Source organism: Puma concolor, chromosome B2, assembly GCF_028749965.1.
Source record: "Puma concolor isolate L17-30 chromosome B2, mPumCon1.1.hap2, whole genome shotgun sequence".
In the NCBI taxonomy this organism is placed as follows: domain Eukaryota; kingdom Metazoa; phylum Chordata; class Mammalia; order Carnivora; family Felidae; genus Puma; species Puma concolor.
In genome coordinates, this window is record NC_141671.1 from 133,358,976 (window position 1) to 133,374,263 (window position 15,288).

The 15,288-nt window shown below is 41.2% G+C and overlaps 1 protein-coding gene across 3 annotated transcripts in view; it reads right to left on the reverse strand.

Moving 5' to 3' along the window:
• Window positions 1–15,288, reverse strand: part of EPM2A (EPM2A glucan phosphatase, laforin) — a 167,251-nt gene that overhangs the window by 99,426 nt on the left and 52,537 nt on the right. Inside the window, exon 1 of one of the 3 annotated variants that reach the window (XM_086708070.1) lies at window positions 9,881–10,437. The exons of 1 other annotated variant lie outside the window; for it this stretch is intronic. In XM_086708070.1, the coding sequence (XP_086564196.1) occupies window positions 9,881–10,181 (301 nt within the window). In that variant the 5' untranslated portion in view covers window positions 10,182–10,437. Of the gene's footprint in view, window positions 1–9,880; window positions 10,438–15,288 lie in introns of those variants that run through there. One more of the 3 variants, XM_025925654.2, reaches the window with a different exon arrangement.

Here is a 15,288-nt window from a genome sequence, read left to right on the forward strand (position 1 = left end):
TGCATCTAGAAAATTCACTACAGAGTTCCCTGAATTACACTTGCAGAAAAAGAAAAGATGCCAACAGCAGTGGCTCAAAATGAACAAAGCAGAGAGAAAGGCTGTCCCTGCCTCAGTCCTCTAGGCCTCAGGAAAGAAGGCCCTACTCACCCCCCCACAGAGGATGCCCCCCTCCCTCCTGCAGTCCCCATTCCCACCTCCCTCACCAGCTGCCCCCAAAGCACTCTCCCCTGTACAGCTCAGCCACCCATCACAGGCCTTCCAGGGAGTCCTATCACAAAAGGCCTAACCACTTAAATGCCTTTGAACCCCAGACTTTGGCTTTTCCCTTGTCACTCACTCTAATAAAACCATGATTCTCACATCTGGCTGATTTCTAAAAATAATTCTGATGCTTTTACTTTCACAATTACAGAAAAAAATAATGAGGGAAGATCCTCTTTCTTTAAATACCAGGTTTGTTTAAAACACTATCCCTTCTATAAAGACTTCCCTAACCCCTCTCCCATTCCTGAATTCTTACTGGGATGAACTTCCTCCGCATCACTGCATATAGATTTTCAGATTTCTGTCACGGTCCCTCCTTGATTATAAATCTTTGCCTTCTCAGCTAGAATATAAATCTCTTAAGTTCAAGAGCTGTGAATTTTTCACTGTTGTTTCCAAGCACCTATTACAATTCCAGGTGGATAACTGAGCCTCAAAATTGTGTTGAGTTGAATATGTGAATCAAACACCTATTCTGATTTGTTAGGATTTTTTTCTAATTGAGGAAGGGAAAGTTATATACATCCTTTCTCAATGGCTAATACCAAAATAAGGTTTTAAACAAGACTAAAATGTGAAGTTTAGTGAAATTAATACATTTTTATTTTCATAGTATTTTTTTTTCATCTTTGTAATAGCAGAGTACCTAAAAGAGTTCCCTGTTTTAAGTCTGATTTGGATTATGTCTCTCTACATTCCTCACACCTAATTAGATCGATTCACTAATGAATTCTAAGTGCATCTCTCTGAAAAATAATAAAACCTCTTCAACTACAATCAAAAGACATCATCAAGTAAAAATTGCAGATTCAAATTTCCAAACAGAATAAGTAAAGACTGAAGCTTTTGCAAAAATGTATACACATAAAGTGCTTTTCTAAGAAAATTTTTATAGGATACTCCCTCATTGCAAATAAATGCGAAATATCACTAAAAAACGATAAATATAAATAAGCCAGTGATAAAATCCTGTCAATATTTTAATATAAAATAATTATTACTTCCATTTACAAAGCATATTCACATGTATTAGCTCAATACTTCTTCATAATTATTCTGAACTGGTGTTAAAGCGATGCTTTAAGCCAATATGTTTCTGTATTCAACATTCAGAATCCGCACAACCTCAGAACTTAATAGACTATATTGAGATTAGCTCTGAATATAAGATCATGGAAATAACAGTGTAACCTCCAAATACAATCTTCGGTGAATGGGAGTCCAAAATTTCTCCAGCTCTGGAACTGTTCTGGGTAACGGTCGTCACGCTCCTCAAATAGATTTTTTAGTGATTTCAGTCAATGATGAAGGTAATAAATTGGTACTTTATAGCAAAAGACATGAATCTAAATGCTATAGTAACTTTTTCCAAAGGCACAAATAGTTCATAAAATCTACAAATATAGCATCCAGAAATTTTGGCAATCATAAGTGAAATGTTGATAAAAATCTTCTTTGCTCATGGACACAATATAGAATTATGACAACATAATATATTACATCATTATAATTATAATATAATATAATATAATACAATATAATATAACTATAATATAAAATTATAGTTTACTAAACTGAAAAGAAAATGATTTCACAGTAACCATTTATCTAATTCTCTATGGTTTAATTAGCTAAAATTCAGGATAAAGCTCTATGTTATGTTAATGTGATATTATGATTTAACAGTTAAAAACATGAAGGTCATAGAACTGAAAATGTTAAGCTTCTCACTCGGTGCATACTGGCTATACTACAGACCTACGCTGGCTGGATGCAGCCCAGGATCCCACCATCGGAGGAAAAAACAGAGAACTGTCCAGATAACAATATTCAAGTTGAGGATCTCGGAATAACAGAACATTTTAATGAGCCTTCCTGTGCAGAAGCCGATAGCAAGACCTAAGCGACGCCCAGCGAGGGGGACCTGACCTGCCAGCAGAGCCTGAGTCTTTTGCAGAAAGTTGAAATCTCCTCTGACGTTTCTCATCTCATTAAGTCCAACTGTAAATCTTTTCCTCACTCCCTCTCGCATCCCAAATACTCATGAGCATTATTTTTACACAAAGAAACACAGTGAAATATAAAATCTCCACTATATGCATTTTATTTTCCCAAATTAAACAACATAAAGTATGTTATACTTGTTTAAAATTTTTTAATTATTTTCTTATTATTTTTTATTTTGAGAGAGAGAGCAAGCAAGGGAAGGGCAAAGAGATAGGGAGAGAGAGAAAATCCCAAGCAGGCTCCACACTGCCCATGCAGATCCCAACACGGGGCTCAAACTCACAAACCGTGAGATCATGACCTGAGCCAAAATCGAGTCGGATGCTTAACCCTATACTTGTGCCCCTACACTTGTTTAAATTAATGCTTTATCCAACTGATTATTTTGTTTCTTTAGGAGCAGCAAAGAACATTTTTAAGATTGTAGTCAATGTACCACCTTTAAAAAGAAAAAGTTCATAACTTTTCTCCCTCCACACTGTGTGAGCATGCAACAATATTTTTTCTTTAACCTACCCTAAAGCTAGAACCTCATTCTGCTTCTAGGGGACGTGAACAAATCGTATAAAAGCAGCAAGAATTTTCATTTCAGCTCTCATTAACTCTCTGGCAAATGATAGAGGATCAGGTACTGGGGGAGATTGAATAAGAAACTGCAATAATATCTACTCCTGGATTATTTTCCTCCTGTCTAGTACAACTGGTTTGGATCCACAAGGCAAGGAAATGCTTGCCATTTTGGTTTGAAGATCCTTCTTGATGTTGTTAAAAATTCGGGTCATTTTGGCTGATACAACACAAAAAAGAATGCTCTCAAGAAAAAGGAGTTGGGGAGCCACCGAGAGAATGTCAAGAGAAGGATCATTTGGAGTAAGTAGAGTATCAACTCACTTCCCCATTCTTTCTCATTCTCTCTCAATTCCCTTCTCGCCGATAATACAGAGATATCCCAGATCTTACACAGCCAGCACGAACTCTTTCTCATCTGTGAAGTCCCACAGTTAAGAGTTTGTAGATGGGATATTAAAATTCATTCACCAAATTCCCATGCCCTGCTTAGTGCTGAATCATGCCTAAAAGAAGCTGTTTCCCACAGCCAGCGTTTCCCATAGGTTAGCACCGTGGGAGCTTAGATTATCCACTAAACCTCTTTGGACCCCACTTTCTCCATCATAAAATGAAATCATAGTACAATAATTTCAGGTGACCAAGAAACAGTAAAGTTTCATTATAATTTTTAGGTGGAATTTTTCATTCAACAGTAATAAACTATTACCAAAATAAATCTTTCTTGACCATGTCATATGTCACTCTTCAAAGGTTTCCTTATCCTTGTCATTCATATCTCATTACACTATTCTCCTGTAATGCTCTACCAGGCCCCTCTGTGTCTACTGCCTTTTTAATGATTCCTTAAGTTTGATTCCTTCCTTTTTGATGGTTCCTTTGAGTGTAGTAAGCAAAACTATGTTCTTGAAAGACTCTCACCTCATAATGGATGAAACAAAGGACCAAGGTCATACTTAGGAGATTGTTCTTCTACTCAAAGTTTATCCAATTAAAATTGAGTGCACTGTATCCACAAAACTCAGCTGCAATGTGGATGATATCCCTTATTTAGTACATGTCCATCTATCCTCCACTCAAACCAAGTCTTCCCCAAGGTATAGCATAGCTGGAGTAGAAGCAGAAGTAGAAATGGGAAAGGCAAGTAATATTGGGAAGATGTAGCATAATCTAGAATATAATCCATTGTATGGATTAGTCAAATATTATACAAAACTGCTGCTTCTATGAACATAAACTTTCTTCAAGATCAATGAATTTTTTATTGAAAATGGAAAGACCAAGGTAATTCAGCTGCTATAAATTGTTGGCTATCTTAAAGTGATAGCTACTACTTTCTTCTAGGCACTTTATGAACTAGTCCTCGTAACAACCCTAGTAGTTTTTAATCATCCCTTTTTAGAAAGGAAGCAAACAAACTTATGGGATTAAGTAATTTATATAAGGTTATACAAGTCTGTGGCAGAATCTGATGTCTGATCAGAGTTTATCCTATTCCAAACACTTGTTCTTTCCACTGTGATATGGTATCCCTTCATATTACCTTCTAAATACATGTCTTTTATCTAGAATATAGAAAACAGTGAAGTAGGCATAGGGCAAGTTTTCCCACCCAAAGACAACTGATAACCTTCTTTAGTAATTTAGAATGTCAATAATAATGAATTAGAGGGGCGCCTGGGTGGCGCAGCCGGTTAAGCGTCCGACTTCAGCCAGGTCACGATCTCGCGGTCCGTGAGTTCGAGCCCCGCGTCGGGCTCTGGGCTGATGGCTCGGAGCCTGGAGCCTGTTTCCGATTCTGTGTCTCCCTCTCTCTCTGCCCCTCCCCCGTTCATGCTCTGTCTCTCTCTGTCCCAAAAATAAATAAACGTTGAAAAAAAAAAAATTAAATCTTCACAAAAGTCTCCTAGATTCTTCGGCTTCGTGCCAATCTGTGGATGCATAAAATGAAATTTGATAGAGCCATACAAAGGACAAATGGCAAGCCATACAAAAAACAGAGTAAATTTCTGAATATTGTATGCTAAAGACTTGGCAGAGCTAATACAGAACCGAGAAACATTTGCATTTCCATCAGGGTGAGGAGATCTTATTTAATACATGGGGCATTCAAAAGAGAACATAGAAGAGTCATTGTTTAGTAGTGGGGCTAAATTAGCCCTACACTAAAAACTACTATATACCTATATAAACCTTATAAACGTTCAAGATAAACTTCAAAGGTAACAAACCAATTCACAAATAACTGCCAGAAAAAAATCTGAAATTCTAAAACAATGTAAAACCACAATGTCCAGCATCCAAACAAGTATCAATAGATATGGAAGTCAATTTCCTTCTATGTATCAGCGATGAACAATTGAAATTTAAAATTGAAAAGTGTTTTGGGGTGCCTGGGTGACTCGGTCGGTTGAGCGACCAACTTCAGCTCAGGTCATGATCTCATGGTTCATGGGTTCAAGCCCCACTTTGGACTCTGTGCAGACAGCTCAGAGCCTGGAGCTTGCTTCTGATTCTGTGTCTCCCTCTCTCTCTGCCCCTCCTCCACTCATGCTCTGTCTCTCTCTGTCTCAGAAATAAACATTAAAAAAATTTTTTTAATAAAAAAATAAAATAAAATGGAAAAGTTTTTAAATACACCCTTTAAAATAACAGCCCTCCCAAAAACAATGTATAAACCTAACAAAACATGTACAGGATCTGTACGTGAACAACCACAAAACACTAATGAAAGAAATCAAAGAAGACCTAATTAAATGGAGACGTATTCCAGGTTCATAGATTAAAAGACTCAGTACTGTTAAGATGTCAGTTTTCTGAGGGGCGCCTGGGTGGTGCAGTCGGTTAAGCGTCCGACTTCAGCCAGGTCACGATCTCGCGGTCCGTGAGTTCGAGCCCCGCGTCGGGCTCTGGGCTGATGGCTCAGAGCCTGGAGCCTGTTTCCAATTCTGTGTCTCCCTCTCTCTCTGCCCCTCCCCCGTTCATGCTCTGTCTCTCTCTGTCCCAAAAATAAATAAAAAACGTTGAAAAAAAAATTAAAAAAAAAAAAGATGTCAGTTTTCTAAACTTGATATATAGTCAATGCAATCCCAACCAAATCACAGCAAGCTATTTTGTAATAACAACAAAATGATTCTAAAATGTAAGTGAAAAGGCAAAACATCAAAAAGACTCAACACAATACTGAAGAAAACAAAGATGGAGGGCCCATACTATTAATATTTCAAGATTAGCTTAAAACTACCATAACCAACCCAGTGTGATGTGGGTGAAAGAATGGGCACATAGAGCAGTGCGAATACAGTCAACTGAGTTTTAAAAGGCACATCAAAAAGGAAAGACAAAGTTTTCAACAAATAGGGCTGGAACAATTGGATGCCCACATGAAAACCAAAAAAGAACCTAGACACAGGCTTTGTATCATAAATAAAAATGAACACAAAATGGATTATACACCTACATGTAACATGCCAAACTATAGAAAGCTTCTAGAAGATAACACGGAAGGAAATCTAGATAACCTGGACTTAGAAATGAGCTTTTTATTCAAAACCAAAAGCACAATCCATAAAAGAAAAAAAAAAAAAAAGATAAGTTGGACTGCATTAAAGTTTAAAGGTTTACATTGTATATAATACTGTTAAGAAAATGAAAAGACAGGTGACAGGGAGGAAATATTTGCAAATCACCTATCACTTTAGAATTGTATCCAAATACTCAAAGAACTGTTAAAAGTCAGCAATAAGAAAACAAACAACCTACCTAAAAAGTGGAGAAGAGATCTGACCAGACACCAAATTAAAGACATTACAGATGACAAATAAGCATATAAAAAGATGCTTCACATCATTTATTATTAGGGAATTGCTAATTTAAAAAATCAGAGGGGTGCCTGGGTGGCTCAATTGGTTAAGCGTCCGACTTCGGCTCAGGTCATGATCTCATGGTTCGTGAGTTTGAGCCCTGCATCGGACAGCACAGAGCCTGGAGCCTGCTTCAGATTCTATGTCTCCCTCTCTCTCTCTCTGCCCCTCCCCTGCTCATGCTCTGTCTCTCTCAAAAATAATAAATAAACATTTTTTAAAAATTTAAAAATCAGGGGAGCCTGGGTGGCTCAGTCGGTTAAGCCTCTGACTTCAGCTCAGGTCATGTTCTTGCAGTTTCTGAGTTCGAGCCCCGCATGGGGCTCTGTGCCGACGGCTCAGAGCCTGGAGCCTGCTTCAGACTCTGTGTCTCCCTCTTTCTCTCTATGCCCCTCCCCCACTCACGCTCTCTCCCTTTCAAAAATAAACATTAAAAATTTAAAACTCAGAGACTACTGCACACCTGCAAGAATAGTTAAAATCCAAAAAATTAACAAAATCAATTGCCGATGAGGATGTGTAGCAATAGGAAGTCTCACTCATTGCTGGTAGAAATGAAAAATGCTAGAATCACTCTGGAAGATGGTTTGGCAGTTTCTTCTAAAGCTCATTCTAGCTTTATATGATTGGCAAACCCATTCTTAAATATTTTTCAAAATCTTTATTATGTGTATATAAAAACTTGCACATCACTGTTTACGGCGGCTTTACTCACAATCACCAAGTGAAAAGAAGTGTGTGTTTTGGACAGGAGAGGACTGAGCTGAAGTTACAGCTTTCTAGATAGAAGGGATACTCATGGCTGACACTTCCACTCTTCTCTCTCCTCCCATATTCCACTGGATGAAGAGGTGGTGATAAGAGCGGCAGCTGGTGTCTTGAGGAAAAAGCCAAGGAAATACGATGACCCCTCTCCTGACATCCATGAGCTGTGGACCATCACCACCTCCATCTATCTACGTACTTTCTGTAGCGGAAAATTTAACTCTTATTTGTTTAAGCAACTGTTGTGTTTTCCTGATAACCTCCCCCTATATTTCCTTTTTAATGAGACTAATTGCACTACTTGGTTCTGCAGTAATTATTTCCTAATCATAACAGTAAAGGTAATAATCACTAACACTTACTTAACACTTAATGTAAGTCCTATTCTAATTCCTTTAGATTTTAGTCAGCTTGGTTCTTTCAACAACAGAACAGTAAGGTTTAATAACTTGCCCAAGGTCACACACAGGTCAGTGAACCCAGGCATTCTGGCTCCAGAATCCTACAACACCTCTCATAATGCTGTTTGTTAATTTACCATTCTTAGAATCAAGTTACCAATCTAAAACAAGAAGGAATAGTAACAATTATAAAACAAAATATAAATTATACAAAATTACCAATGTAGAGAAAATAATTAACCAAAGTAAGGAGAGAGGGGAGCATGTGTAAGTCAGTTTTTTTTCTTATCCTCTTACACAGGAGTAACTTTCCATACAATAGAATTCTAACACAGAAATTTCTATGTAATAGAAAGACAATAATGATATAAATATATAATTTTTATATCAAAGAATAATATAAAAATCAGCAAAGATGAGAAAGATAATGAACTTAAATTCTTCATATTTCACAGTATGATGGCTACATTTATGGGTATACAGTGGCTGTCGATTTCTAATTTTAAAATATTACATATGATTTACCTAGTAACTCAGAAAATCTAAGCTCAGAAAAGTTAATACATTAAGAAATAGCAATAATAAGCAAATTATTTCGAACTGTGAAAGGAATATCGGAAAAGCTAAAAACAGAAAAGGAGAGGGACTAGGGAAGGGTAAATCTTTAATTTTTAATAAAATGACCAGATATTTTACTGGGAAAAAATTATTATATAATGTCATTAATAAAAGTAGTATCCTACTAAAGTATCCTATAAAGAAGGGCATATAAACTGGTGAGGCTACCTTTCAATTCTGGCATGGTAATACAAAGTAACAATAAATGCCACCGGGCCATAAAACCCAGTGGGACAAGGATAATATACAAACGTATTACAGAATACTCAAGCTCTTTACTGATTCTTTGTTTCCACACCATTATGACTAAATGGCCCATTTTTGTCATATAAACTTCTACAGAGACATTCATTTCATCATCGTTAGACAACTCCTGAATCGCACATACTCCAATCCTGTACTTTGCACACCACACTTAAGAGAAATTGCCATCTGAATTCACACATCGCTGGCGGGAGTCCACATTGGTAGAACCTTTTCAGGGTATAATTTGGCAGTCCTTTTTGAAACGTAAAATATGGCCACAATTTGACCCAACAATTTCCCTTGGCAGAAACCACCCCACCGCAACACTCCCAAACACTCAAAGACAGCTGCACACATTAAGCTATTACTGTTTATAGCAAAGGAGAAAGAGACAACGTAAATGCACCCAAGTTAGATGCAGACTATCTTGTTGCCGTTTAAAAAACCAAATAAATACATCTCTATGGAGTGACACTAAAAAGCATCCGCAACATATCGTTAGGCGAGAAAAGGCAAGGCGTAGAATCCTCTATTACACGATCTGCGCGTGAGATAGATACGTGATAGGTTGACAGACACATATACTGGGCAGTTGGCAGTGGGCTTAAGGTGTGCGGAAGAAACAGTAAGTTTTTACCTTGAAAGTTGGCTGTTTTTACAACTACGTATACTGTGTGTAGAGCCTAAGAAACCAGGGTCTGGCCGAAAAGAGAAACAACGTGTTTGCAACTCGCTCACTCTCAGATCTAAGAGGGAAAGGAAGCGCGAGGATGAGCGAGCAGGCCAGCTCCTCCGGTTGGGTGATGTCTCGGCGAACGAGGCGGGAAAGCGAGGACACAGAAACCACTAAGGCGGAGCTGACGAGCGAACCCGGGAGCGACCGGGGCGCGGGGGACACACACTGGGCACTGGGTGCTGGGTGTGCGGGGAAGAGGGCGGAGGGTCGGGGAGCAAAGGCGAAAGGGGCGCGCCGGGCCCCGCTCCGCCGGGCGGCCGCGAAGGGTCAGCCCGGGGCACCCGGGGAGTTCGGGGCGGCTTTCGAAGGCCGGGAGGGGGCGCGCAGCGGGCCCCGGCCGAACGCCCCAGGCCGAGGCGGAGCCCCGAGCCCCCGGTCCGCGCTCGGGGACGGCCGCCGGCTTCCAGTACCTTCCCAGGAGAGCTCTCCTCCCGGCTCCCGCTTCAGGAACTTGTACCAGAACGTGTCCACGCGGCCCGGCTCCGCCCCGTCCTGCGCCGCCTCCTCGGGCGCCAGCTCCACCTCCCCGAGCCACAGGCCCGGCTCCTGCAGCGCCAGCGCCCCGGAGCCCGCAGCCGTGCCCGCCGGCCTCAGGCGCACGGCCCCGCGCGGCTCCCAGCCCCCCAGCTCGGGCCGCGAACCCACGACCAGCAGCTCCGGCCCCCGCCCGGCCACCGCGGGCGGCACCACCACCCCGAACCGGAACCGCATGGCGGCGGGCGGCGCGGCTGCGGTCCCCGTGTCCCCGCGGCCGGCGGACGTGGCCCGAGCGCGAGGCGGCCGCGGCGATTGGGCGGCGGCGCGGGGGGCCTGGTCGCCAGGGGCCGGGGCGCCGGCGGGGACACGTGCGAGGATGCACCTTTTTTGGGCTGCATCACGCGGCCCAGGAGCCGGGGCCTGCTCCAGCCCGGCCTGTGGCGGCGGGAGAAGTGGGCTCCGCCGGGGAAGGACGCTTGCCCTGGCCGGCCGCCTGGTCCTGCAGCGCGTCTCCGCGGGGCGGCTGGGGACGCGGCGGAGGGAAGGCAGGGGAGGCCAACCCGGGTTAGGAAACGTATCAGAAGCCCCGCGAGTTTCCAGTCGTCTTTCCCCAGGCCCCAAAATTATCTTTGTGCGGGTCGCAAAGAACAAAGGAGTGTCCGGTAGTGAAGTTAGGGGAAGATCCCGGACCAGGTATCTGGAGAGCTCCGGCCCTTAAACTCGCCCTGCGCCTCTGGTTATTTGTAAATCGAAGGTATAAAATAACTGATGTTGAAAGACGCTGCTAGCTCTTGAAGGTCGATCTGATTGCTGGAAGAGGCGCCATTCGACCCATATAATACCCTCTAGTTCACTTTTTTACCAGCTTTTTATTTGAAAGCTTGTGAATAAGGGGGGGGAGGGGGGAGCCAAAATTTCACGTGTTCATAATATCTTTAGTAAAACAAAAAAAGTACAAAAATGTTAATCATACAAACTCGGTGTCTTAGTGGAACATCTAGTAAACGAATATGCTTGACTCTTCAATACTGATGTATTCCACTGAGTGTTTGGTTGGTTGCTAAGCTTAACGGTAAACACAAAGAAAAACGTGAAGACAGCCAGGCTGGCCAAACATGGCTGACTCGGTAGCAAAACAGACACTAAATCACAGTGGCATGTGAGTCAGTTTATTCAAATTGCTGTTGCAAAATATTCTTACGCTCATTTTAGGAAATTGAGAGTCATTGGGCCATGCAAGGACCCTGGGAGCTGACAGTTGAGGACTTTCTTGTGTTCTCCTGGGCAGCTTGTGTTGTACACTGTCCAAATGGCATTATTCCTACCAGCTCTTCCAAAGTACTGCCCATTCCGGTATATAAAACAAGAAGAGGAAGAAAAGGAAGGGAGGAAAGAAGGAGAAAGAAAGGAACGAAGGAAGGAAGACGAAACAACATATTTAAGAAGCATTATTTCCTTTTCTCTTACGGTAAAGAAGTTGAGTAATTTTAACAGTTGAAAGTACTCCTTTAATCCCCTGAACAAAATCTGTTCTAGCCTATTTTATGGCATGGATTGAAATATAATATAAATATTATGGCTACACTGTGCACTGAGTAAAATGCAGTCGGAAATAACAAGATCAAAAGGACATACACCAAAGCTTCAGTCGTACTTTGTCAATCATTCGAATGTATTAACCATGAAAATTATAACGGCCATTGCACCATTATTATGAACCAGGCACGTGGTTTTCAAACTCTTATTATCTCATTTAATTCTCTCACCAATCCTATGAGGTAACTAACCTTGTTATCTCCATTTTTATGTGTGAGTAAAAAGGCACAGAAAGTTTCAGTAAGCAGCCCACAGCAAGGAAGGGACAGAGACATTGCTAAAATTCATCCATTTACAGTTAAAGATGTGTATGTATACACACACACACACACACATATATAATTTGATTTCTAGGAGAATCATTTACAGAATGCCTTCAAATCCCAGCGTATTTAAAGGAGTTATTCACCACTAGCTCTGAATGAAAAATGAACTTCCTATAATTATTTCCAATAACCAGTTTCATCCTTAGGTATGATGAAGCAGACGAAGCTAAACTAATCAATGAGTCTATAAAGGCATAAATGTCTTGGTACTTAGAGTGGATTTGACCTCAGGCCCCAGAAAATGGTCACTGTTACGCCTTTATACACCTATCTTGTTGACACTGAAATACAAATTTAAAAAGTCAAGGTGAAGAGTTTTACCAGGCATTAAGCTGTGTTCTTCCCAGCTTTTTTTTCCTGGTTGAGTTCTCCATGTGAGATTTCTTTTTACATTTCAAAGAATCATGGTATTTATTAGAAGGGATTATTTATGGGATCCATTTGAGGTCAGATTCTTGAAGCTATTAAGACCAGCTGAATTTAGAGCAAGAATCAGCTCAGTAAAGAAACATAATTCTGATAATAATTTTTGAAAGACCTAACTAATTTGTTGTCATTGAATTTCATTTGTATAGTGCTATCTCATATATAACCACAATATTTCTTGAAGAATGGGTGATAAATTCACATTTAGAGTTTCAGGATCCAATTCAAATGTAAATTCTTTGAAAGCTCCCTCAGGGAAAGCTATTATTTGGAACTATGGTAATTTATGTTTTCGGAAACAATCTTTCACTAGTCAGTGAGTTATCATAAATCTTCCCTCATAATATTGTATATGTACAGACACACTCACTGCTGCAAATCATATTTCATTGAAATAGTTCAGGGACCGTTATGAGCATTAGTTTATTGCTTGTCAGAACACACTAAGAATTACACGTGCCACATATACTATTCCCAATTTTGTGGCTTCAAAAACAAAATAAAAACAAACCCTTCCAGAGAGAATTTGATGATCGCTTAGAAATTTTGCATATTCCAACTGACTTTTCTATGGGTTGCAAAATTGTACATTAAGCTACTTGAAATCCCTTGGAGGCTCTGGAACAACAGACTGATTTGATCCACACCAGAGCTTCGTCCCAAAATTCCACATCTCTCAACTATTTTAAAAATGCATGTCCCTTTATGATACATGTAAAAATCTCCTATCTGCAGAAGATTCCAGTAATTCCTCTTCCCACCCCATCCCACCGCAGACAAGTACTGCACTTGTAGTGCATCACCAACAGTCAGTTTAGTCAAGCATTTTTTCCTGTAATTTATGCCATAGAAAGATTGATTTTTTTTAAATGGTCCGAGTATAATATTAAAAGGAAGCATACGCCTTTTCAAAAGAAATTGCCCTACCCCTTCCCTGACACAGCCCATTCCCACCTGCCGTCAGCATTACAAAACCCACACCCTCTCTCCACACCTCTCAAAGGAGAGACTCTTCCCGACAGGTTGGCCAAGCCTGGGTTCTGTCAGGCAATGACCTCAGCTCACTTTTCCTAGGGACAGTAGAGAGCCAAACCAGGTGACTGGACCTTGAGGGTAGAGACACCAGCTCAGAGCTTCCTTCAGATGTAAGAAGATCCTCCTAGGTCTGGGGGAATTCGAATGGCAGGCCAGTTGAACCCTTTCTCAAAAGGGGTAGAGGGCTTGATAACTCAACCCCTAGGAATAAAAGAGTGGTGGCTGGAAGGGATGATTTGAAACTCCCAAGGGAACTTGCAAAGCGTTTGAGAAAGGGGAAAGAGGTTAGCTGAAAGCCGAGCTGGTTCATTTAGACTCAAATGGGGAATGGAGACTGAGGTGGGGGAAAAGGGGGACAGTAGGGATGGGACAGGGGGCTGGCAAACGTCACAAGTACTTTTTAAGAATTTGAACAATCTTGGGGTGCCTGGGTGGCTCAGTCAGTTAAGCATCTGACTTCGGCTCAGGTCATGATCTTACCAGTTCATGGGTTCGAACTCCGCGTTGGGCTTTGTGCTGACAGCTCAGAGCCTGGATCCTGCTTGGGATTCTGTCTCCCTCTCTCTCTGCCCTTCCCCAGCTCGCTCGCTGTCTCTGTCTCTGTCTCTGTCTCTGTCTCTCTCTCTCCCCCTTAAAAATAAACATTAAATACTATGTGGCAATGAGAAAGAATGAAATATGGCCTTTTGTAGCAACGTGGATGGAACTGGAGAGTGTTCTGCCAAGTGAAATAAGTCATACACAGAAAGACAGATACTATATGTTTTCACTCTTATGTGGATCTTGAGAAACTTAACAGAAGACCATGGGGGAGGGGAAGGAAAAAAATAAAAGGTTAGAGAGGGAGGGAGCCAAAACATAAGAGACTCTTAAAAACTGAGAACAAACTGAGGGTTGATGGGCGGTAGGAGGGAGGAGAGGGTGGGTGATGGGTATTGAGGAGGGCACCTGTTGGGATGGGCACTGGGTGTTGTATGGAAACCAATTTGACAATAAATCTCATATTAAAAAAATAATAAAATAAACATTAAAAAAAATTTTTAAAGAATTTGAACAATCTGTAATTCACTCTTTGCTTATTTTTCCTAACCCTTGTATGTGTTTATATCAAGAATAAAAGTATTTTAGGGGTGCCTGGGTGGCTCGGTGGATTGAGCATCCGACTCTTGGGATCAGCTCAGGTCATGGGGTTTGTGGGTATCAGCTCACAGTTTGTGGGATCAGGCCCGTGTCGGTCTCTGTGCTGACCCCATGGAGCCTGCTTGGGATTATCTCTCTCCCTCTCTTTCTCCCTCTCTGCCCCTCCTCTGCTCATGCGAGCTCTCCCTCTCCCTCTATTTCTCTCTTTCAAAATAAATAAACTTTTGGGGTGCCTTGGTGGCTCAGTTGGTTAAGTGGCTGACTTCAGCTCAGGTTATGATCTCACAGTTGGTGGGTTCAGGCCTCGCGTCAGGCTCTGTGCTGACGGCTCGGAGCCTGGAGCCTGCTTCGGATTCTGTGTCTCCCTCTCTCTCTGCCCCTCCCCCACTCAAGCTCTATCTCTGTCTCTCTCAAAAATAAATAAACATTAAAAAAAATTTTTAATTAGTGGAACTAGCCACTTATACAAAAATATATACTTGTCCAAGCATGCACTATGGACATTGTCAAAGTCTAATTTTCCAAAATGACTGTCGTATAAATTAATGAGGGAACCAGCAGGATGGTAAAGATGGTTCAAAAAGAACTCAAGATCTAATGTATACAGACTCTGAAAGACTCCTAGAAGATTACTAGGTTAGATACAAAATGGATTCATTTACTACTGGGCAACAAAAGACTTGGGTTTGTCTATCCTACCACACAGAAATCACTTGCATCCTAAATGGATAAAATCTACAATATTGAATTTATAACTTTAGTAGGAGGGTCTGAACCAATAGGAAATGGTAACATCAACTGGGCACGAATATCCTGTA